The 24,052-nt window shown below is 36.7% G+C and overlaps 3 protein-coding genes across 6 annotated transcripts; all 3 read right to left on the bottom strand.

The window, feature by feature from the left end:
• Positions 1-1,966: 1,966 nt before the first annotated feature.
• On the bottom strand, positions 1,967-15,618 carry LOC140769584 (uncharacterized). Its single transcript, XM_073110333.1, has 13 exons — positions 15,288-15,618; positions 12,644-13,799; positions 12,018-12,236; positions 11,682-11,908; positions 10,032-10,106; positions 9,070-9,141; positions 8,211-8,309; positions 8,023-8,094; positions 7,758-7,872; positions 7,141-7,209; positions 4,050-4,380; positions 3,245-3,362; positions 1,967-3,129 (listed from the first exon to the last, which is right to left on the bottom strand). The coding sequence occupies exons 1-13, from the start codon at positions 15,417-15,419 to the stop codon at positions 2,299-2,301; spliced, it is 3,516 nt and encodes a 1,171-aa protein (XP_072966434.1). The 5' UTR covers positions 15,420-15,618; the 3' UTR covers positions 1,967-2,298.
• A 1,222-nt stretch (positions 15,619-16,840) lies between these two features.
• LOC140770951 (uncharacterized) lies at positions 16,841-19,533 on the bottom strand. Of its 4 annotated transcripts, none has more exons than XM_073112287.1 (3): positions 19,433-19,533; positions 17,999-19,294; positions 16,841-17,017 (listed from the first exon to the last, which is right to left on the bottom strand). In XM_073112287.1, the coding sequence occupies exon 2, from the start codon at positions 19,074-19,076 to the stop codon at positions 18,003-18,005; it is 1,074 nt and encodes a 357-aa protein (XP_072968388.1). In that variant the 5' UTR covers positions 19,077-19,294; positions 19,433-19,533; the 3' UTR covers positions 16,841-17,017; positions 17,999-18,002. The 4 variants fall into 4 exon arrangements, with proteins under 4 accessions (XP_072968388.1, XP_072968391.1, XP_072968389.1 ...); XM_073112290.1 differs by lacking the exon at positions 16,841-17,017 and adding an exon at positions 17,072-17,087; XM_073112288.1 differs by lacking the exon at positions 16,841-17,017 and adding an exon at positions 17,118-17,133.
• A 380-nt stretch (positions 19,534-19,913) lies between these two features.
• LOC140770380 (WUSCHEL-related homeobox 8-like) lies at positions 19,914-22,260 on the bottom strand. Its single transcript, XM_073111553.1, has 3 exons — positions 21,537-22,260; positions 20,307-20,759; positions 19,914-20,219 (listed from the first exon to the last, which is right to left on the bottom strand). Exons 1-3 carry the CDS (start codon positions 21,778-21,780, stop codon positions 20,134-20,136), a joined length of 783 nt encoding a protein of 260 aa, XP_072967654.1. The 5' UTR covers positions 21,781-22,260; the 3' UTR covers positions 19,914-20,133.
• Positions 22,261-24,052: the final 1,792 nt, after the last annotated feature.

Here is a 24,052-nt window from a genome sequence, read left to right as displayed (position 1 = left end):
ATTGAATAGTTTAATACTTGCTACTTTTCTATTCCTATAAGCTTAAAAAGCTTGAGATCTCCTTAATCGACCTAATCCTCGCCACAGTCTAAATTTGCGATTCCCGACATTTACCTACATGCTGTTGGCTACCAAGGCGGCTCTTTTATGATCTCCGCCAGAGGTCAACCCCACAAGCAAACATCGGCAAGCCGATGAGGACTTCCATCTCGGTGGAGAATGCAACGGAAACTAGAAGAACAAAGAAGAGGAGCAAGAAGAAAGCAAGATAGAGATGTACCTTTTTCCTCCTCCCTCCCTCCCTCCCTCCCTCCCTCTCTCTTCAGATCTCCTGTGGAATCCTGTTTCCGGCGGGGGGAATCGCCGGCGGCTTCGAAGGAGACGAGAAGAGGGATTCGAATTCTTGGTTAAGAAAGGGGAGGGTTGACAGTTGACTTCTCCTCGGAGAAGGAGAACACTAGTCGTGGAAGAGAGAGAGAGAGAGAGAGAGAGAGAGAGAGCAAGAGATTAAAAATAAAATAAAATAAAATAAAATAAAAACCAACGAGGCCGCAGGAAATTACTACAGCTGGACAGGTCGAAGTTGGCGACCGCGAGAAAAGTAAGCGGATTCTGATTCCAATTTTTTCTTTTCTTTTTCAAGAAAAATAAATTCGGATTCTAAATTCCAGATCATAAAAAAAAAAAGAGGTCCACTAGTTTTCGATTTCTTCTACTTCTTTTTCTTTACCGATCCACTACCTTTCCAAAATATAAATCGTTCCATACGAAAACGGTTTATAAAATTACTCTTTTAATCAGATATTTATATTACTTTATTATAACTCCTCATACAAATGATTTATTAAATTATTTTCAAGAACAGCCATTTACTTTGTAACGCTTACACAATAATAATTTGGAAACTTCTGTACTTTACCCTTTTCATTTCCTAGTTGGTACTTTCATGTGGACTAATCCCTAATAAGAACAAATAGGGAAATGGGATGGATGGATAGTGTTATTTAGGTGTGCAACAGACGTATATACTTAATCCTTATTTGCACCGGATAAAGATGATTATAAACTTTGGTTAAAAGTCTAATTGCAAGAATAACTAGCAATTTATCGTGGTTCCAGGTTGTATCTCTTGGTTATACAGCCGAGGAACAGCTCGGATCCTTCTAGGCAAAAGGGCAAACTGTCACCAAACCATCATATAGTTGTTTCATAATATATATATATATATATATATATATATATATATTCACATATATAAGTACAAGTGTTTGGTCCTTCCCATCTCCGTTGCCCTCAATACCACGTGGCAATGGAGTAGTTGTACTTATATCATTGAATTAGGAAAGTCAAGCTATATATGTCAAAAGTAGCAGATATTTGAATCATGAATGGAGGCGGCCCCACCCACAAAGGTATGCCACTCTTTGTTTATATATATATATATATATATATATATATAAGTTAGAGATGTAATGATTATCCCAATTAAACTAGTGTCTTTCAAATTCGAACTTAAAAAAAAAAAAACCTTTTACAATATAAGCCCTTAACTAAGCATGTCAGTCAGTTATCTATGGTTGGGGACACCTCCACACAGGATACGAGTATGCCACTTGTAAAGGAATGAATCCATTTATGAGTAGCCCAGTTTATTTGCCAGGCTAGTTATCTACTAATGATGAAGTTGTCACTCATAAATGAGTGGTATGCATTACTCTTTACTTGCAATGACATCTGCACAAAACATTAAAATTGCAGAGCAATTTGAAAGCAATAAGAGTAAGATGGTGATGGTGATATGCAGTAAGTACATAAATGAAAACAAGGTAAAATAATCCGAGGGGGATAACAGGAGAGTGCAAGTTGAAAGGAAATCAATGTGAAAAAATAGGATCGCATGTGGCACAATCAGATGGGATATTCTATGACAAAAGCCAGTATATTATAATGATCCAGAGTTTGTAGGGGGGTAATGCGATCAAATAACGCAGCATGGTCTCTTCCTCAAACCTTATACAACCACATAATACAAATTATAAGATATAAAGAATGTACATGAATCATCTGGAGTGAAAAATACAAGGAAAGAAATGTCATCCTTTTTTCTACTCTCTCATCACCGAAGGACGAATTCAACAAAGGCAAGCCTGAATACAAAAGAGAAAAAGAAAAAGAAAAATCGTAGTTCATAACACATACCGTCTTTCCCTATTCAAAGAACGGAAACCCAAATATCCTGCTCCGGAATGTATAGGTTGCACAATGGCACACATCATCCTCCCAACAATTTTATACTGGTCAAAATGCACTCCAATTGTAGGTTCCCTTTCTGGGGCTATGACTTTCTGAAGACTTGAAAGGTTCAGTGCCAAAAGGGTCACCATCATCAAAGAACCCTTTGCTGTAATCACTGTTGCTACGAATTGAATCAAATCTGGCAAGGTTTTCACTTTTCCCACTAGGAATAGAATCAGTCCTTGCAAAGCTCTCACCTCTCCCGCCAGCAAAAGAATCAAATCTAGCAAAACTGTCGCCCATACTGTAGTCGGTGGTGCTACGAAATGAATCAAACTTTGTGAAGCTCTCGCGTTCTGTAGAAAAATTGTTGTCGTGCAAACTAAAAGAATCAAACTGAGAAAAGTTGTCAAAGGAGTTGTCCTCTGCCCCATCACTAAACCTCGGCGAGAAGCCAGAGTTGAGCATCGATGTACTTGGGACAGAATCAAAAAATGATTTCTGCTCCTTCCCAGAGTTATACATCGGCGTACTCGGAACAGAATCGAAGAATGAATTCTGCTCCTTCCCAGAGTTGAACATTGGTGTACTTGGAACAGAATCGAAGAATGAATTCTGCTCCTTCCCAGAGTTGAACATTGGTGTACTCGGAACAGAATCAAAGAATGAATTCTGCTCCTTCCCAGAGTTGTACATCGGTGTACTTGGAACAGAATCGAAGAATGAATTCTGCTCCTTCCCAAAGTTGTACATCGGTGTACTTGGAACCGAATCAAAGAATGGTTTCTGCTCCTTCCCATAAACGCTAGCTGCAGTTGGGGAGTCTGTCCTAATTGGAAATAGGTCATCAGACCCAAAGTAAAAATTATGTCTGCTCTTCCCATTATCAGCTTCCTGAGTAAGATATTTCAAAGTGAGCAAATGAAGGGGAAAAAAAAAATACAGTTAAACTGTAGGATAGACCAGTGCGAAAATATGGAATGCTAGACAATATACTAGTGCAATTTACCTTTGTATTAATGCTCCATACAGAGTCAGTATCATCACCATGATCAAATGTTGGACCCCACAAGTGTTCATCAGCATACTTATCCACAGAAATAGAGGATTCAACAGCACCATGATCACTGCAACATTAGCAGGGAGATAAGGTTATCCATATCCAAGAAAATGACATTATCCAATAGAGATATAGGTTTAGCATGCAACAATTTTATATATTTCTTAGTTTCTAAATATATGAATGTGACAGTTGATCAAGCTGCAACAGGAGTAATGTACCACTGCACATGACAGTTGGGCACTTGGAAAGGCAATTTGTCCAGTGCTACTAGTGCCATCATAAATAGAGGCCACAAACATCAGTAATTGATTGCATTAAGTCAGCAAAATCCAGAGAGTTTGTACAAAAATTCAAAACTGGCCCCTGTGATGCAAATATATGATTTCAAGCTGAAAAAAGAAATAGCAATTCAAAATCTCAGATAATTCAGTTTTTTATCCTGTGCCTAGGAAGTCCAAACATTATAGTCAGCAAGCATTTTCTTCATCTAAGATTTCTGGTACATATTAAAAAAAACAACATTCTCAGTCAGTAAGCTTTTTGAATAGATGGTGAGTTAACAAATAAAATAATTGAGAACTGCATTTCGGGGACTGACATTAATGAGTCAACATTGGAACTCAGAGAAGAATTCATAAGGAATGACTTTATTTGCCATTTAGAAAAACCTCATAGATACGAATAACTTATGAGCATCTATTGGCCTTAAACTTGGTTAGCAGCACGGTAGGACAAGCTAATAAACAAGTACCTTGTACTTTCGCTAACCCTGGGCGATGTGTCATGAATTTCAGATTGTGCTGATTGAAAATCATCAGAAGGATGTTCCAGAGCACTTCTTACAGGACTACCAGGGGGACTTTTTTCTAACTCATCTTTACGATCAGAACGGGCTGTGTCACTCTCAGGAATCTTCTCAGTAGAAGACGGCTTCTCGTCCTTACTGTCTATGTTGGAGGCTGCTGCAACTACAGGTACATCATTACTAGTCATTTTCTCACTCTCAGCTGTTGGAGGTTTCTCTTTCACAGTGGGAGAAACATTTTCCACTTCAACAGTAAGCTCCTTTATAACGGTAAATCCTGAAAGAGGAAGCAAGACAAAACATTAATGATTATAAAAAAGATAATCTTTTAATGATTTGAAATAGAATATACTCTCCAACAAACAAACAAATAATAAGTAAAATCACCTAATACTACACAATATATCTTTAAAAGCAAGGTAACAATGACCTCTAAAATTATAAAACCATTAACCCCACAAAAGAAACAAGCAGCCAATGAGTAAGACAACTCCAACAATTAGAAAAAAGTATCATATAATATTAGAATAAATTCCAATCAAAATAAACCTATGATATTGGACTTTAATGTTAGTAAGAACACGTATTTGATTGGAAGAAATGTTGCCTATGGTACATGACACCCAAAGAAATTAATAGCACAATCTCATAGCAAATGAAGATACAAAGGGAAAATTTGACTACCCTATTTCACCCCCAAAAAAAGATGCTATGAAATGGTGAAAGCATGCCAAGTTATGAATAGTCTGTGATATTACACATTGCATCATTAATTTTTTGTGCATATCACTGTGTCCCACCCAGCATATCTCGCGTTAGCATGAGAAATTCCTTTGAATCATTATACTAAGAAACACCACCTTTTGCACCATATGTCATGCCCTCGACCACTCCACCTCCAACATTGCAAGAGAAAGGGTACCATAGAAGTGTGAGGAGCCCTCCCTAGCTCCCTTTCCTTCCTTTTCAGGCGGCATTAACGATGATGAGGCAAAGCTTCACTCCTTTGCCATCTTCTTCCCCGTTCCCACAGACTAGGTCAACAAGGGGTGTGCCACTAAACTTAGATCTTCGCAGATCATTACTAATGAGAGATCAATTGTTTGATATGACTGAGAAGTAAAGCAAAATGAAATAAAAATCAAAGATGTCAAGGGTAGGTATGCACCATTCAGTCTATAACTTATAGGATTAAGCTTTTGGACTGAAATGGATACCAATATGCAAATCAAGACCTCACGGTAGTCTCCTCTAAAACCCCTATATTTGAGGTGGGAATCTCGACCCTACACACTAACCCAATTCAAACCCGAGAATTTTAGACAGGTTCAGATTTAGCATAATCGGGGTTGTGTCATAAGCTAGTGACACCATCTATGATCAACCCACCTAACCTGATTCAACACATAAGTTAAATAGGCTGAATTCATGTTGTGCTTGAGTCGTGCTTGGATCATGTTTGGAATGTGTCCAATAAACATATTTAGATACAAGATGGTTATATGCGTAGTAAACGAGTTATGTGGGTTAAACAGATCAGTCATGTAACCCATACAATTAACACGTCATGTTCATGTTCAAACACTCAAAACCTTATTGAACATGTTTTGTTCAGGTTGGCATGAGAGAGTTAATATTGTGCATTCAAACCAACACAGGTGTAACTTGACATGATTGCCACCCATGACAGTCCTGACAAATGATAATAATTTTCCAAACAATAATGTGATGTATCCGGCAAAAGGGATGTTGGCAATTTGGCATACTACAAGCTGTTTTTAAGCTAACACAAATGACTTATAGTTTTGCCCTTAAAAGGATATTTATGGACTTCCTCCAACCAACAATTTGCAGTACAAAAAATTGAGATGCAATGGAAGAGGATAAAGAATAATTTAAAGGGAAAGATATAAACAAGGGGAACAAATTGTCATCGACAATGCAAGGCCTGAGTAATTGCAGCAGATTTTATGCGCATACTAGTGTCCAGAAAGCCATACCAGACTGTTTCAAAAAGATTAAGATTAATTGATAGATGGCCAGAAAAAAGACAGATTTGCGTACTAAGTGTGCCTATCAGTTAGACTGCTGGTGAGAAATTTTATAGCATGCACAGGTTCTCAAAGATCTATGATGAAATATAAATAAGAGATTTCCTCTGTATTTAAATATGAACTGCAGTTTCAACTATTCAGATTAATTAAGGTCTCACAATAAAATTGGTGTCATCAACATAAGAAAAAATGCTAATATAGAAAAAGATAAGAAGGTACCTAGACCCACCACTAATGAAAAAAGATAGGACCTTCATGAATCTCTTTCTCTGCCCCTAAATACCCTTTCCATATTAGCATGCGTAGATATAGATAGAAAAAATAGAAAACAACACAGCAAACCATGGTGGAAAGAAGATCAAACCTATCTAACTGTGGGGTAAAAAATCACCTAGATTGAGGGGGTAAAGCAAGCGTGGAATCTACCACAAGAGAAAAGAGGGAGGAGGAGAAGAGGAAGGAGAAGAGGGGAAGCGATAGACGTGGAACCCTCCACAAGAATGATAATTTTCAATTTTTCATAATTTTTCTCATCATTTTTGGAATTCATATCACCCTTATATTATAGAAATGAGGAACTTACATCAAATCACAACCTAGATATATCAAGATCTTTTCCAATAACAAAACTAGGACTCATTTATTATAGAAATGAGGAACTTACATCAAATCACAACCTAGATATATCAAAATCTTTTCTAATAACAAAACTAGGACTCATTTAACTTAACAATCAATCAAATCTTAATAAAATTTATCTCAAAGCAAAATAACAACCAAATCTCCTAGATTTTAAGAGCTTAATAAAACAGGGCAATCTACTAATAATTATAATTTTTTAATTAAAAATACATCCTAAAATTTAAAAAAAAATGAAATTTAATCCTCATGAAAAACAATACCATCAAATGGCACAAATTAGACGAGTAATCATCTTATTAAAAAATAGAATATCCAATGCCTGATTTACTCATGAAACATACCATCCTCTCCAAATTTGTCCCAATCTTCATCCCAATTAGCAGCTGCTTCTTGTATGCCCAGCTGCCAACCTATGAAATTTGAAGAAAACAAGAGAGGAGATGTAAAGATATGATATCCTTTAAATAACAAGGGAAAGAAGAAGATAAAAATGAAGGAAGCAAAGCAGAGGCATATAGGAGAAATTTCTTTAAAAAGAATAGAACAATATATGAGTGAGAAGGAATCTTCTAACTACTACTGCATAAATAGTTCTCGATGCTGCACATTCATTTTTAACAGATGCTAAGGTTTCACAAAAATTAAAATAATTAAGCTCAGGAAATAACTGACATGTGCAAGAATCTCTTCTTTTCACCAGATAGTAATCATTATTTTGCAGTCACAAGAATGAACATTATACTCATTACTCATGGACCTTCATCAAGTGCAATGTGACAAACAACTCTCTAGAAGTGCATTCCTAGATTATCGACTCTGTGTTTCTATGTATTAGAATTCTGATTTGTTCCATGGAATTTAAGATAATGAAATGAACCCTCTGTTCTTCTATAAGTAAATGAAACAATTAAATGAAGCTTGAAAATATTCAATAAAGAACACATATAATCAAATGTACCAAATGGAAGCTCAATTAAAGAAGTTGGCTTAGTCCGTAATCCATATAGCTTGCATTGTTCATTTAAAGATTTCACAAGCTCCTCAAGATCAGATTGCATCTGATTAGCACAATCCTGTAAGGCATAAAACCTGAAATAGATTAGCTATCATCCTCCAGACCTTTTCCAAACAAAGTGAGCTCAGATAGAACACTGCTCAAAGATTAGATGGCTCCAAAAGAAAGAAAGGATAAACAAAAAGAAAACAAGGAAATGCAAGTTTACCTGAAGAGAATCATCCGAACCCACACCTTTCTGCATCTTGGCTATAGCATTATAAAGTTCCAGCTTTCTCTCCTAAAAAAAATCAAGAAATAATTAATTTAGAACCTGAATCCAAAAAAGCAATTTTTCATAGCTTACAATTAATTTATTTTTCCACAAGTTCTTTATCTTGAAAACACGTAACATACCTGAATATCACGAAAAGTAGCCTCTTCAATAGTTAATCTTGATGCTACGCCTCCAAGTTGCTGGCTTTTCTCCTCATACCTCTTTGCCAGCGATTGAACCTGAAAATGAAAGTTTGAAAACAACCACGTGCAATGACACAATTAAAAAATAAGATATCAGAAACAACTCATTTCAGAGGTTTTAATTATTTAAGCATGTATTATCAATTATAGCATTATTAAGCAACCAGAATTACAACTCGCACCCAATTTGGTAGTGGCATGATGAAAGAAAACAATATTTGAAATTGCAAGGCTAGTGTGAGGTGGTAAAATGTATTGATCTGAGGAATAATACCACCAATAAAAACAAGCTTTGAACAGTTTCTCTTCCTTCTATTAGAAAGGGAAAACCTAAGAAGTTCCGAAAATTACTACAATATGTATCTTAATACCTAGCTTAAAAAAGTAAAGCCTTTCCAACATGTTACATATTGACAACTATTCAAAAATATCTATGACAGCATTTCACAAATTTCAAATGCCAAAGCCCTTCTGAGCAGTTTTCCCTACCACTAAATACAAGTGCTGAAATCTCTCTTCTTTACTCAACTAAAATTCAGCACCTCTAATATAATCTGTTGACAAAGAGAGAACATAAAAAAAATGAAAATGTAATCATTGACAGCACTATACAATCTACGCAATCCAATTTGCCAATAGAATAAAGAGATGAAATTTGGCCATTAACAGCACAGATCTCCTCAGTACAGTGGGTCTTATTTAACTTCATAAACCACAAAGAAGTATCTCAAAGCAATTCGTAATACTAATGTGCTAGCATGATCTATTTGCCATGGAAATAAAGAGAGCATAGTACCTCACGTTTATCTGAGGACACCCTTTCCATAATTTCATTTAGCCTGTTGTCACACCGACTTTTGTAAAGGATCTAGAGAGAAAAGAACCATATAAAGCATATCAGTCCAATAAGATGTAAAACCAGATAACTAAATAAAATCTTGTTTTTCCTTAATAAAACCATATAATACCTTAAAATGACACTCAGAACAAATGTCAATTTCAATTTAACACTTTAAAGAAAGATAAAAGCATTCTGGGCCTGGTATGGTATAAAATACAACACTATCATGAAACATGGGTGATCTGTATGTTTTTTCCAAGCTCTATATCAAATCCTAGGGCTAATACAGTGGGCGGCGGAAACTACTAAGCCAGAACATAAAACGATGAGAGCAACCTCCAAAAGAAATGCTGAACAGTAAATCATGACATCCCGAACGATGATATGATTTTACATGTACCAAACTTAGGCAATCATAGAAACTGCAGCAATTAAGAAATTATGACATCCCGAACAGTAAATCATGAATGCGCAAGCACTCATTTCCCTGGCACAGTCCTCTTATCCTGCTTCTGCCAAGGAAATTCTAGTTCAAATGAGCATCAAATCATGGTAGAACAATTTTGTAGCCTACTACGCAAGAGTAGCAACAGGCAACTTCAACACTTTATACACCATTCTTAGGCTATGACCAGATGGGACAGTGTAGCTGATCAGAACATCTTTTCATCCACATGCTAGACCTAGTCCTCTTCAACCTAAATACATGTTAAGGTCTAGAAAATCTCAAAAACATCAAGATGTCCACAAATGTTTAAGAAAATGTGCCTTAAAAGATGAAAGCAGAATCTTCAAGATTGTTCAGTCCTCTTCACGTCACAAACATGGATATGCAAATCCAAATTTCTGAATAAGGTACATCATACATGCAGTTCCATAGTGTAATTTTGTAAAATTAACAGTTCTTAAGCACTTACAAGCTCCTGCATCTTAGTGCGATAATACTCGGTCTTCTCTTTAGAATCCAATATTTCTTTCTCCAATTCTTGAACCTTTATTCAGAAAAGCAAAAGAACATTTCAGACCCATTATCAAACAATAGCAAAAAAATTGCATTCTAAGCCAACACGGCTCTCCATGGTAAAGCACATGATCTGACAAGGTTTTCATAAGCAAAAGTAGCATCAAAATTATTCTCACTGAGAACCTAGAACAGCTGACAAGAAAAATTACTTATTAAGAATCATTAGTAGCAGCATAATTTCTTATCTAGAATCAAATCTTTTATACACATACTCAGCACATTCCAAAGTAAGTAATGTTAAGCATTTCTAAACAAATTCAAACTGTCAACAGGCTTTGTTGCTTAAAAAGAAGCTAGGATGAGATACGTGAGGGAATGGATCTCGATCCTGATCTGACAAGAAGGACGAATCCTTGAGGTCAGGCCACCTTAGAAAATGTAGGAAAGAAATTGCAGAAGCAAGGTTATACGAGGAGCAGAAAGGAAGTGGCAGCCACCCTTTGGCAAAAAACCCTCATTCTGAAAAGGAAATTCCAAACAATTTGGGATAAGAGGCTAAAAGGCACGCTATACTTAAAAAGGATAAAGGGACAACATTCAAACTAGGTGGCCCAAATTTCTATGTAATTCTATGTTACACTAAACCTTTATATTTGCATAAACAAAATAAAGTGCAGAGAGAGGACTCTCAAAGGATTAGAAGAAAACAACATATGAGAATCTGGGATTCATTTGCCAATATTCTGAGAGAAACTAAATATGCCACAGATCCTTAACTTTCGTGACAGTGGCCTAAACTAAACCATCAACTAGAGATAGTAATTGCTGAGAAAATTGGATTCTTTTTCAATCATGTATAAAAATAAAAATTATATGACGAGTATTAATACTTTTAAATGCCAAATTTTATTAAATTTTCAAAATTTTGGACAGATTATAGAAAATGTGCAAAATGCATCTAGATCAAGTCAGAATGCAATAGAAAGATGGACAAACAAACAAACAGTGTGCATGAATCACTAGAGATGAGTCAGACAAACTGACAGAAGAGAGGAGGATTCGTAAGAAGAGAGAAAACAATTAGAGGTGATAAGCAAAAATTGTTGTTAAAGACTGGTATAAAATGCACAAATAATGAAAAAAAAATCAGTGAAGAAAGAATTAGGAAACACATTAATATCACAATGAAAGAAAGCAGCATATTTCCTGTGAGAACAAAAATTAGACATTAGAATACTATCAACATCCACATTTCACTTTGGTGACAATATATATTAAAGATATAAGGAATCATGAATAAAGCAGTAGAAGATTCTAAGACAAGAAAATTTCAACCAGACAGAAGAAACTCTATCTCAAATTACTTTAGAATTGTTTCTCAGATAATAAAAGATATTAAAGACCACTATAACTTAAGGTATCTAGAGAGGTAACTAGAAAAGAATATTTTAGTATCTCTCTAAAATAAAGTTCATAGAAATCAAGGAAACATGGACATAGGCTCAATAGGCTTATGATCCAAGGAAAAGGCAAGTGAAAAGTTCACTAAAAATATTTATATGTAATTGAACAAGAAAAAAGGAGACAAAACGAGAAAAGGTACTTTTTTCTCAGCATCTGCTGCCTCCTGGAATTTTGAGTTCAAAGAACTCTGCTCTTCCTTGCTAAGTTGATCGACGAGATGCTTCTCCAAGACAGGAATCTTTGATTTTTGTTGTACTGGCTGCTTTGTATCATTGGTCTCAGAAGGCACTGGAGTTTGGACAGGTAACTTTGTTGAAGTATTTGCTATTGGAGGTCGTGATCCTGGGATCCTTGGATGTGATAATCCTTCAAAAAATATTTGAGGAACACAGGAACAAATGTAACAAGCTTCTATCTTTTAAAAAAAAAAAAAGTTCGAAACATATTAGAGGGAAAGGAGATTATAGTCATATACCAGGACTTTGCTGCCAAGCAGGACCACTATAAGTAGCAGAAAATTGACCAGTAGAAGGTAAGGAAACCCCATCAGACCAAATGCCATCTGGAAGAACAGAAGGGAGAACATGCCCTTCCCGTGATCTCTCCATTAAATATACAGCAGTGCAGAACTCCCTGAGTGTAAGCATGCTGTCCTTATCCTGATCAGATAACTCCCACACTTGCCTTAATACCTCTAGGAAACATGAAAGAAAAGACATCAATTTTCAAGAAGTCATAAAACTAATGCCAGGACAGGAACTCTTAATCATATGAGCACGCCCCCTAGTCAAAATCCAAGATGTATAATGTGGAGGGGATGTGCTAAGAGAAAGTTCCAGTACAACACAACAGAAATTGATAAAGAATGACAATCAGATGAATAACAATTAATCAAATGAAAAGAGATAATAATATGGTAAATATAATAATGCTAGAGAACTGAAGCAACATGAGTATTCCATATGATAAAGCATGCAGATAGAATGGATTTGAACCAAAAATCAAGATAATAGAAAACATCACTGAAATTATAGCATATCGTTTGAAAAATCTATTAACTTTGGGAGAAAATGCATGTTCTAGCAACACAAGAACATGTACCTCTGGGTAGTTTCCAACTCAGAAATAGATTGCGTGCCTCTTCACCTGTGATTTTCCCATCTCTATCCTTGTCTACCTTAATGAACACAGCCGTATACTTCTGAATATCAGATTGAGTGATTTTTGGCCATGGACGTTGGGTCTGAGTGGAATTGGAAACAATAGGTCCCACTGGAATATTAGTAACAGCAGGTACTGAAGTGCTTTGTATGACATTAAATGACTGATTTTGTTGCAACTGACTGCCACCAGCAGGAAGCGATGGTAGACTCTGAAACTGGTCAAATTGCCTTGGTTTGGCAGGATATTGAGAAGCAGCAACAGTAGAGGAAGCAGCAGCAGAATTCGGTATACTGTTTGCAGCATATGATAGTGAAGATGAATCTTTCTTCGCTTGTGGAGTTGCAGAAATCAGACCCACTCCAAAAGTAGGGTTGGGTGAAAAACCATTCCCAGATACAACCGATGCTTTTGAGTCCTTTGCAGCTGGTTGGGAAGATGGAAGACCTATATCTATAGAATTTGCTATGGAGGATCCTGAGATAGATGATCCTTGTGATTTGTTAAGTCCTCCATGGGCTGAACCCAGATGTGATAAACCAAAATTCTCATGATTCGCCGGGGGAGCAACACTTTGAGTAGAAACTTGTGAAGTTCCTCCTACTAAATTCCTACCACCAAACCAATCAGTCGATAGGTTCGGTGTAGTCAGGGTCGTAGGATTTTGACCTGCCACACCAACTCCCAAAGGTGGTTTTTGACCAATACCTTGTGTTGGAAGTGAAGCAGCAGCCAGTGTGCCTTGTGGTGGTGCAGTGAGATGGCTGCCTGTGGAAACAAACTGCTGATTCGATCCTGCAGCTGGAATTACCTGTTGTCCCCTAAAGCCTTGAGTTTGAGGAGCAGAAGCTGGAACTGCACCTACTTGAGTAGAAGCTATGGGGACTGAAACAGTGTTCAACTGAGTTGCAGGAGAAGGAAGGTAAGATATTCGTGGAGCAGGAATTTTAGCAGCAGCTTCGCCAAATAAGGCTGACTTGACAATATCTGGGGTTAGTTGATGCCCTCTTTGTGCTACTGTGACAAGCTTCAATGCATTATAGAACTCTTCACGCCCAAGGTAACCAGTCCGTTTATGATCAGCATGATTCCATACCTGCACATTACAAGAATGGGATTATGAGACAGAAAAGGAAAACACAAAACTTAAATCAAAATCCAGTCAATAAAAAGGCATACATATACATGAAATAGGAAAAAAATAGTTACTAGAAGAGCACAATGATATGAGGCAAAATGATTGCAACACCTAAATTTATTCTGAGTATTCTGAGGAGTTAACCAAATATCATTATTTCATAGCAAAAAGAGAAGGTACATAAGTAAAACCATTATTTTGAAATGAAGGATAAACTTGGAAGATCTGTACAGAAGGCGAAGGTAAGAATATGTCAAATATCACTTGAATGGCATTGAAGAAAATAATACGAATGTAACATGAAAAGTCAGTTTTGACAATTCATCTCTATAAAAAGCAAGCAGGAAAAAAAAATTCCCAATAAAACTTTAGGAAACAAAGAAAAGCTCTAGGAGAGATCTACGATTAAACAGAAAATATAAATGCCACAAGGAGGGGCATCAATGCAAACTTACAAGTCTCTGCACCTTTAAACATGGAGCAATCTGCCCCATAATGAAAAGGGAGGAAGAAAAAGAAGGACAAGGCCCAAAGTGCTCTCAATCTTCACAGAAAGACATCCAGAGAACAATTTCTAGCTCCTTTCTAAAGAAAGTTTCATTTAGATGGAACAATAAGCCCATTAAAATTAGAAAATAGTGAAATATTAATGATGTTACCAGAGGGAAGAGGATGAAAAAGAAGCTCTCTTACTTCCACATTCATAAGATAAGAATGTGCAGGAGATATATCAGGTCAACTCTCCTCTTTTGGCATTATAGTGTACATCTCCATGAGGCTCAAGTGATCATACTTGAATTATACTATTATATGGTTTTATTCCACCCAAATTTTTTTTTTATTAAAAGACTAACTCAAATAATCAACAAAAAGGAGGCCAATTGGCTAAATCGTGATTTCTCAGGTTTGAATAGGCTTGAAGTGAGCAAAATTCGAGCTTGATTTGAGAGTAACTCAAACCGAGCTCAAGACTTCATTACTTTGCATCATCTTCATCTAACCAACAAAGTTAAGAAAATAGTCGCCGGAAATTTCAATAGGAAAACCATCAAATCAATAATGTGGCAAATCAAGGAAACTCCTAAGTATCGAAAGTAAGAAAATTGCAACCCTTTCAAGGGCATTGATCATATCAATCACTATCACCACCACAGCGACCAAAATTTGAATCTTGAAAAACTTAAACCTAGATGAGGAGGTTGTCCATATATCAGATCAATGGATTAGGAGGTCTAAAACCCGAAGTGACCTGTTTTATTCGGAGTTAGTCCACATCAGCCGACAACTAACAAGAATCAACATACCGGCATTAGATCTTTCTTACCTTCAAGGTCATTAGGCTAAGTTACCAGATAAAGAACAAAACCGAACCCTGGTAAGCATCGAACAATAGAAAGAACAAGATTTATCGGATCGTCTCCTTCAGATGGGATCAAGAAGAGAAACCTGAGCTAGGACTTGCTGGGGCAAATTGGATCCCTTGAAGAACGCCACCGCCTCGGACCCACTAATCCTCCCGTCGTGATCCAAATCCGCCTTCCTGAAGTACGCCTCGAACGCCTCCATACCCGCCGCCATCTCTCTCCAGAACCCTCAGATCCAAGAACGAGATCGAGGGCCACGGTTCTACTCAATCGGATCTCGAGCCAGGTAGGCAAGAAGCATCGCTTAATGGAATTAAAGAGCGAGAGAGCGAGAGAGAGATCTCGACTCGAGAGAGGAAAAGAGTATCTCGTCGCGGTGAATTTGTGGAGTTATCGGGGAATTCATCGGATGGGAGTTCAAGCCATTTTTGGGGCAGATTAAAATTCCGGTATTGCCCTTGATCATGGAAGCCACCAAAATGGACGGTCATCGCGGGGTCAGGCGGTGGAGGGATGGTACGAATCGGACGGCTGGATAAGTGTGTGAGCTGGCTTGGACGGTTGAGATGGGCAGCCCGTTGCTGGTGGAACATTACGTCAGTGCCAGCACACGCATAAGGGAGGGAGAACGGGAGGCACGTGCGAGATCAATGATAAATTAATTAACACAATAAAATAGTTGGGAGTTGGGCCATGTTATGCTGGGTTGGAAACTTGGGCCCCTGTCTAGAGAGAAATTATAAACTTTATTGAATAATAATTTCATAATGTTTTGAATAAATATTAGATATAACTATTACTTACTTAGAAATGACAAACTATCCTCCATAGATTCATTCTATATGCACCTTCTAAATATTTTTTTGGTACACATAGATTCCCTAAATATTTAAACTTTTCAAATCCTCCTTCCATCAGAGAAAACTCATACTGCATAAAAAGTAATTTAATTTTAATTAAAAAATATATTGTTTTACCCTTTTATACCTGGCCAGAGATATATTTTATTGTTTCACTTTTTCATTGACTGGATGAGAAGTTTTTAATAGTTAAAAGAGGTTTATGCATACTAAAAGAAAAATTATGGATATATGTGAAAATAGACTATAGTTGAGGGTAAGTGAAATCATCCAAAAATATTATCATAATTTTAGATATCATAGTATGAATTATCACTTGCTAATACTCCGCTATCGCTCAGTGGTTAGGCTTAACTAAACCCTACCAATCATAGATTCAATGTTTTTACAAATATTAGAATTAATATTTGGTAGATTTTATATCAGAGTATATATTTATAATTTGCATTTATTGTGACACTTCCGATCTAATTATCCAACATATATATATATAGTAGGGAGAGATATTCGAGTTATCTAGCCCATAACATTCGCACTTGTGATGGAAAATGTAAAACAAAAAAAAAAAAAAAAACATCACCTTATTTATGATTTAATTAGAATGTCATAAGTATCTACTACATGTAAAAATGAAAAGAAAAGTCAGTCTGGGAGAAAAGAAAAAGGTAAAGAATAACATAAAAGAGAGGAGAAAAGAGCACATTAAACAATTTGGGAGATGGAAAATGTGAAGTTCTAAACATATAATGTAAAACATTCCAGTCAGAATAGTTGAACAATTCCACCATACAAGAGACATGAATTGGCGCAGCCTAAAAGACCGATTTCTGATTTCTGCTGTGTTGGTCCAACAAAAAGTTGCTATCATAAATGGGCAACCACCAAACTATCATCTATTACATCCCCAGATCTAAATTAACCATTTCGCATAGCTCCATAGATGATGTTTTCACTGAGATGCAAAAAATTGTGATTAAAGAATTGATGCATGGAGCAAGGCATGGTTGTCGACTGTTTAGTGCCTAAAAGATTGTGACCGAAGAATCAGATAGCAAATGATGTTTTTACCTGAGCAAATAGATATATTTTCACTGTATGAATACTGTGGTATGAAATGAAAACATAGAAATGCAAGGATCCAAGCAGTGATACATTCTTGAGATGATTTTCCCTGATTTGCAGATAATTTCTACATGGATATAAGACGCAGGTTCTGAGTACAAGAAGTTCTTCTAGTGATCAGCATGTAAGAAGCTTAAATGGAAACAAGAACCCATGCTAAATCCGAATAAAGAACCTCTCCAACAATGATAAAATGTCTGAAGAATCTAAATGATGTCTTAGTTTTATAAGCAGCAAGAAAGGTGTATAAGAATATAAATAGAACATCGTTCCTGTTGAACTAAAAGCAAATGATTCTGGTCAACCAAGTATACAATTAATGAGCTAATGCCCAATGTTATCAGTTACATGTCAAAGCTATGAATACACCATGATTTCTTGTTATTTACTTTTGTTTCTTCACCAATAGCAAGCTTTCATGAGTGTACTCTGGACTAGACTAACGGAGGTAAGCATAAAAAGATAACTAGCAATCCAATGAGTCTCACTTTCCATTCGACAATTCCACTGGTTAGTCATAAATGCAATAATCTAAATACAGCATACCTGATAAGAGACTTCAAATTACTAGTGCAATAGTAATAGGCTAATAGAAATACAGAGGCCCGCAAGGAACAAAAAATTTAGAGAAAGAACCTTTCATTACAGATATACCATCAGAGCAAGCACTTTATATATAAGTAAATCACAAACAAGCAACCGTAACAAGATAATATCTACTCTCCCTCTTTGTCCAGACGTAACTTCAACATACAAAATCTAATGACATGCCATGCCGACACACACATTCACCAACTATAAGTTAATTTACCTTACTAATCAACTTTGACCATAGCAGAGGTTTTGGAAGGTGAAGGAGTTGAATGGATAGCATGCATGATCTTTCTATCAGATGAACAATGTGATGCTTTGAACTTCTTGCATTTCCACATTGATGTTATCTTCATTTTAGCCGAACAATCATTTGATGGTTTCACATCATTGACATACATGCTTCTTTCTGCTTTATTCAACTCTGATCCTCCAGGCACTAAATTATCTACAGAATATGTTCCTTCTTTGGCCTCATCTGTTTCTCTACTATTACATTCACTTAAAAGAAGCTTCTTTCTCTTCAGTTTTGGCATCTTACCACCAGCAATCCCTCCAGACTCAGACACATAACGGCGTTTTCCAGTAAAATAGCAGGAGTCTTCCTCCTCAAGAATGTCAGCTTTAGAACACACAACATTTTTCTCTTCAGATCTATCGGTGGAGCATCCATTGGGCAACTGAACAACCTCGCCACAAATAGCAGGTGCCATCCCAGGATGGCCACCAGGGATCCCCTCTTTCTCATATGTGGGAAGCCTCTTTCGTTTGTTATTTGAAATTCTTGGTGAACTATTCATAGCGCGGTGCAACCTTCGGGCAAGTTCTTCATCAGTTTCACTGCTCCCTGAGGGCTTGACTAGCTCTTTGTTAGTTTCTTGGCTCTCGAGTGCCCTGTTGGCCTTGTACAGAAGCTTAATTGGAACATGCTTCTTCCTCAATTTAGGTTTTCTGGGTCGGCCTGTTTGTGCGGCGGTTCTGCTTGAACTGGAGCATAGAAAATCTAAGGCTCTCCTAGCAGCAGCCCAGGCCTTTGCTGCTATGGCTGCTTTCTCCATTGCTGTGTTTCTAGCGGCTGCTGCAATCTCAGCAGCAGCTAAAGCTACAGACTTGGTGACTTCAATGATCTCTTCGGGCGATGATGTTGCCGAGTTAATAACATCACGAAGACGTGCCCCGAGATCACTAGAAGCAAGTGGAATCGGGAGCTCAAAATCGCAACTTGAGCTCACCATCTTCAACCCAGCAAGCAGACGCTTCCGAGGAGGCAAACGGGTGTTAAGATCAAACGAATCCATCCAAATCCACTTCCAATAGCAATCTCTGATGATCTTATCGCCCCATTTACGACTCCATTTCAACACTCACCGGCCTATCGAACCCATCAATTTAACAAAGATACAAATTAGGAGTTGGAAACCCACATCCCTTAGCACCAAAACCAAGACCTACATCACCACTGGCACGGCATCTGGGCGTATCCAATTTAAACTAATAACAGATTACCAAAGCGTTCCTGAGGCGAAAGGCATCAACTTGAGATCGAGATGAACTAAAAAAAAAAACCTCGGAGTATGCTTATGCAAGCGATTAAATGACTCCAACAATGAGATCGTAAGAGATCAACCGAAGATAAAAGGATAGAAATCCCTACCTTGGTCCGGTGCAATCGAGTTGGGGGCGTGGGAATTAGGGTTTTCCTCGACCAAAGGCATAGCTTCGACGCGAGATATCGAGAGGGGGGTGGGAGGGTGGGGGTGGGGGGGGGGTGAGAGAAGGATCCCCAAAATTCTTACGAGGTAGGCAATATCTTACTTATAGAGTCGCGACAAATGACGTTCCCGTCTGGATACAGTGAAATGACCGAAACACCCCTACAACCATATCTTTGGGATGAGGTCTATGCCTCCTTCCACGTGTATGGCTCTCACCCAATCACCACGCGAGACACTCCATTATCTGCCTCAGATTCTGTGCGCATCCAACGGCTCAGATCGAGTATTTTATTGTTAGATACTGCTACTCTTTTTGTTAGATATTCAACTCATCTGTTCATCAGACCAACTACATCTTAATAATTTTAATATATGTAAATTAATGCGGCGACCAAAACTTGTATACTAGGAAGTAGAATTAGGAAAGGCCAGATGGGCCTGAAGGTGAAGTGATCGACTGAATATTTGCAGTGCCAATGGAACCACATAATACTACCAAGCATACACTTACAAGATGCAAAAGACTTCCAGTTGATATGAACCAAATACTATTCTACAAAAGAAGGGGAGGAAAAAGAAAGTTACAGATTCTTTCTCACACAATTCATGATCAGCTCAAACACTAATTACTGCAACCTCCTCATCCAAACATGTCGAAGCCTTCTCCGGCGCGAAAATGTGAGAAACTCCCTGCAGTTTCCACCTTCCCAATCAAATGTTCCATTCCTGAAAACATCGAATTTAAGATTTTCAAATCTATTTCATCAAGTATCGAGTGGTGGAAGAGATGACAGCTGAATCAAACCAGCATACTTGGATTCGATAAAATGTTCTCGTAGAATGACATTTGGCCTGAGGAGCTTCCCGAAGATCGTGAACTATCGGTCGATGAACGGATGATGCCTCGAATTTGGTTTTCGTTCGACGCCTTCTCTGCTTTTGGTTTCTTCTCGGACGGAGAATCTTCGTCTTGTTCACCTTCAGATTCGCCGTTATTTGGCAATGCAGCGGTCTGCTTCCGCTTAGACCGCGCCCTTCTGTTCTGGAACCAGTTGTAGACATTCGTTTCGGAGATCTGACCATGCTGCGAAAGCTCAAACGTTATCTCTTTTACCTTTTTCTTGCTCGGTGTTCCATTGCCTAAATCAAATATGTTCTCAAGAATTTGCAGCTGCATTGGTGTTGGAGTCCATCTCTGCCTTGCAGTGATCTTATGGCCTCCGGCCGACGTCATAGGATCGCTGTATAAGCTCCCAAGCCTAATTCCTAAACAACAAGAGTATTTATCGACATTAATTGCTGATACTAGAAATTTAAACGTTTCTTCCCATTACAACACAGCAAACTGGAAACAGACCAAAAGAAGGACACAAGATAACACCATTGTTACTAATAGGTTACCTAGTTCCTTGAGGAGCCATGAATTGCTACAAGGTACTTGTTTATTTACACTAAGAATAAATAGATCCATCTAAGAGAACAATAATTCTTTTTCAAACAAAAAAAAAGAAAAAGAAAGGGTGCTGTCATCAGTATTTTCTGCTAATAATATGCCATTTCACACTGAAACTAATGTAATCTTTTGAAACATAAATATCTCTCCAAATATGAACCAGGATTTTAGAGAGAAGATTCATCTGCCATTTATTAACCAATAGGTAGATTAGATTATTTGATACCTCTTGTCACATCTACTTATTACCAGAAGAGACTGAAAATATTCAACATGGCAACATAGACATGAGAAGAGAGCTTTTAATGCTAGAGATTTGAAGCTGATCTGAACTTATAGAGTCACAACTAGAACTCATTATTTATCACTTACTAGTGAAGCAAATAGAGTCAGAAGGATAAGTTTCTTGGATAATCTCAGTAATTCTGAAAAATCCAACAGTAGCTTTGCACCCAATTTTATAGGCTAATTCACAACCATAACTGCCAAAAGGACAGTGAGTGGCATATGCCCAAATTACTAAGAGACACCTAGAATCTAAGAGCAAGTACAGGAGGAGGAGGAGGAGAAGAAGAAGAGAAGAAGAGCACCTGCAAGAGAATCTTGTTGAGCAGTGACAGCTTTGTGCATCTCCACGAGCTGCTCGCAAATGGTGGCGTAGATGGAGATTTGCTTGCGAAGGACCTCCATTTGCTCATCAGTCATCACCTTTACGTAGAGAACTCCATCTTCCATGGCTTCTCCTCTTCTCTCCTCCTCCTCCTCCTCCTCCACTTCCTTGTTCCTGATGGCTTGGTTACTAGTACAAGCAGCGGAAACCTTCTCCCACTCCATTATTACCTTCCTTTCGTCAAAAAGATCTCAACTTTCTCAGACCATCTCTGAAAGATGCATCAAGATCCCACCTTTCTTACACCAATGTCATCCCCGCTCTGTTTTGAAGCTTTTTTCTTGCCGAAATACGCATCAAAATCCCAGCTTTCTCAGACCCATCTCAGTTTCTCCTTTGGTAAACTCCTCTGGGTTCGCAGTCGTACTCTCGGACAAGGGACGGGAAAGAGAGAAGAAAGTAAAAAAAAAAAAGAAAAAAAGAGAAAGAAGACGAAGAATAGAAGAATAAGTGGTGGTGGTGGTGGGCTTTTTTAGGTGTGAGGTGGAGAGTTTTGTTTCAAATCAATCTAATCCCATCATTATTGTGAAGAGCGTGGGAATTGTGTATAAATCTCGATGTGATTTGATGCTTCTCCAAGCTTCGTCTCATTAAGCCTTCCATTTCCAATTTCCCATCTTCCCATCAGAGAAAGAAGGGAGAAAAATCCATACTTTTGTTTCTTTCCTCCCCTTTTCCCGTTCTTTTCTAAGAGCATGGAAGAAGAAAAATGGAAGGACAAATGTTAAGTACTTTTAGATGTTCTCATTTTTCTCTAGTTTCAAAAGTAATAAAAAAATATATTCAATTATGTTACCTTAGGATATTTTATCTAAAACTTCTCTAATTAATCCTTAATCCTTAATTCTTAGTAGATGGTCGAATATAAATGATAATAAAACCAAATAAGAATAACAAAATTCTCTAATTCTTTTATTTATTTTTCTTAAGATTTTAATTGTTTATACACTTCAAAAATAATATATATATATATATATATATAATTTAATGCTATCCAAGCAACAATTTATAGTGCTTGTGTTCATCCAAGGCCCCATAAGTGAAAAGACTCTAAAGTCAATCCACCTTTTTGACTTGGTATTGAACACTATGATGAGCTTTTAAGACCCATTTCACTTTGCTCAAAAGGGAATCTATAGACTATCTTTTATTTAAGATGTTAGGGAGATTAACAACACAAATCAAAACCAACAAATAATTTCTTTTTTTTTTAAAAAAAAAGGACTGCATGTGGATCTGTGATTAATTGTTTTTGGTTTGTTTTAGGATTACAATTAACTATTCTATCTAGATCACAATCAATTGGAATGCTAATTGAAAAAGTCAAACAACTTGGTCAGAAATGGTTGCCTGCATAAAATCCACATGTTTTTTCTTTGTCTTGTTTTTTAAGGAAGAAGTTGCAAAAGAACAAGAACTTAGATATTAGCATCCTTTTGATTGACTTTAAATTTGGCATTAGCATACTCTATGTCGATTCTAGTTTAAAAAATTTATAAAAACATCATACATTTCAAAATTAATATATAATTCTTGCCCATTTAATTTGTTTATGATTTTAGTGACTATGTTTTTAAAAACAAAGTAACTATATCAGTATTTATCATTCGACCTCTATATCGGCTCTTACATTTAATTGAAATATCTTAAAAACACTTCGTCGTTAGTTCTCTTAATATTATACAACTGTTACTAAATGCAAAAAATTTGGTGTTTTTAATAGATTTTCTTTAATACTATGCAATAATTTCAGGATAAAGCTTGGTAATTGGAATGGCAACTTAATCAAGATCATGGTAAGGTGGAATCCAGAGCTAATGGTTGTCATTGTTTGGTACCAGTGAATAAATTCTTTCCCCCATGAATCCAAGGATAGACATCTGAACAATAAACAATGGCTTTCTCCACTGTGATCAAGAATGAAACAATTTATGCATGTGTTTGCCTTTCATGCTCTCACTCATTCTTTCTTTTTAATTTTTTAATTTGTCATCCAACAACATCATCATCGGTGCAAATTAATGCATCCCAAAGTTTAAATATATATATATATATATATATATATATATAAGTACTCCCAAAATTTAATTATAGCTATAATACAATCTACAAACCATTTAACACACTATTATAAGTAATTTTGTAGTTTCTTTTAATATAAATCGCTCTCGTAAAAAATGACTTATAAAAATGATCTCTCAATCAACTATTTCTATTACTTTAGGATAAGATTTTCTTTCGAGATATATTACTAACATAATTATTGTATAAAAAAAACTAATTTCTTATATTAGTTTTTTAAATCAAGATTTACTTCGCTGATGTGGCTTTTGCGCGATAACAATTATAATAATTTATTGGTAAATAGTTGGAAAAATCTATAGCAGAATAAATCAATCAAAACCTCTATATAGATTAATTCAGTTATCTAACTTA

The sequence above is a fragment of the Typha angustifolia genome, chromosome 11 (genome assembly GCF_048772165.1).
Source record: "Typha angustifolia cultivar Huaian chromosome 11, ASM4877216v1, whole genome shotgun sequence".
NCBI lineage: Eukaryota > Viridiplantae > Streptophyta > Magnoliopsida > Poales > Typhaceae > Typha > Typha angustifolia.
Note: the sequence above shows the minus strand (reverse complement) of the source record. Positions and strands in the feature narration are given on the sequence as shown.

Coding starts and splice junctions, on each gene's coding strand:
- LOC140769584 (XM_073110333.1), bottom strand. CDS start 15,419: ATGGCGGCGGGTATGGAGGCGTTCGAGGCGTACTTCAGGAAGGCGGAT. Junction 13,800..15,287: donor CCCAGCAAGTCCTAGCTCAG/GTTTCTCTTCTT, acceptor TGTAATGTGCAG/GTATGGAATCATGCTGATCA. Junction 3,130..3,244: donor TATGGAGCATTAATACAAAG/GTAAATTGCACT, acceptor TATCTTACTCAG/GAAGCTGATAATGGGAAGAG.
- LOC140770951 (XM_073112287.1), bottom strand. CDS start 19,076: ATGGATTCGTTTGATCTTAACACCCGTTTGCCTCCTCGGAAGCGTCTG.
- LOC140770380 (XM_073111553.1), bottom strand. CDS start 21,780: ATGGAGTGGGAGAAGGTTTCCGCTGCTTGTACTAGTAACCAAGCCATC. Junction 20,760..21,536: donor TCAACAAGATTCTCTTGCAG/GTGCTCTTCTTC, acceptor CTTGTTGTTTAG/GAATTAGGCTTGGGAGCTTA. Junction 20,220..20,306: donor GAACATTTTATCGAATCCAA/GTATGCTGGTTT, acceptor CGATGTTTTCAG/GAATGGAACATTTGATTGGG.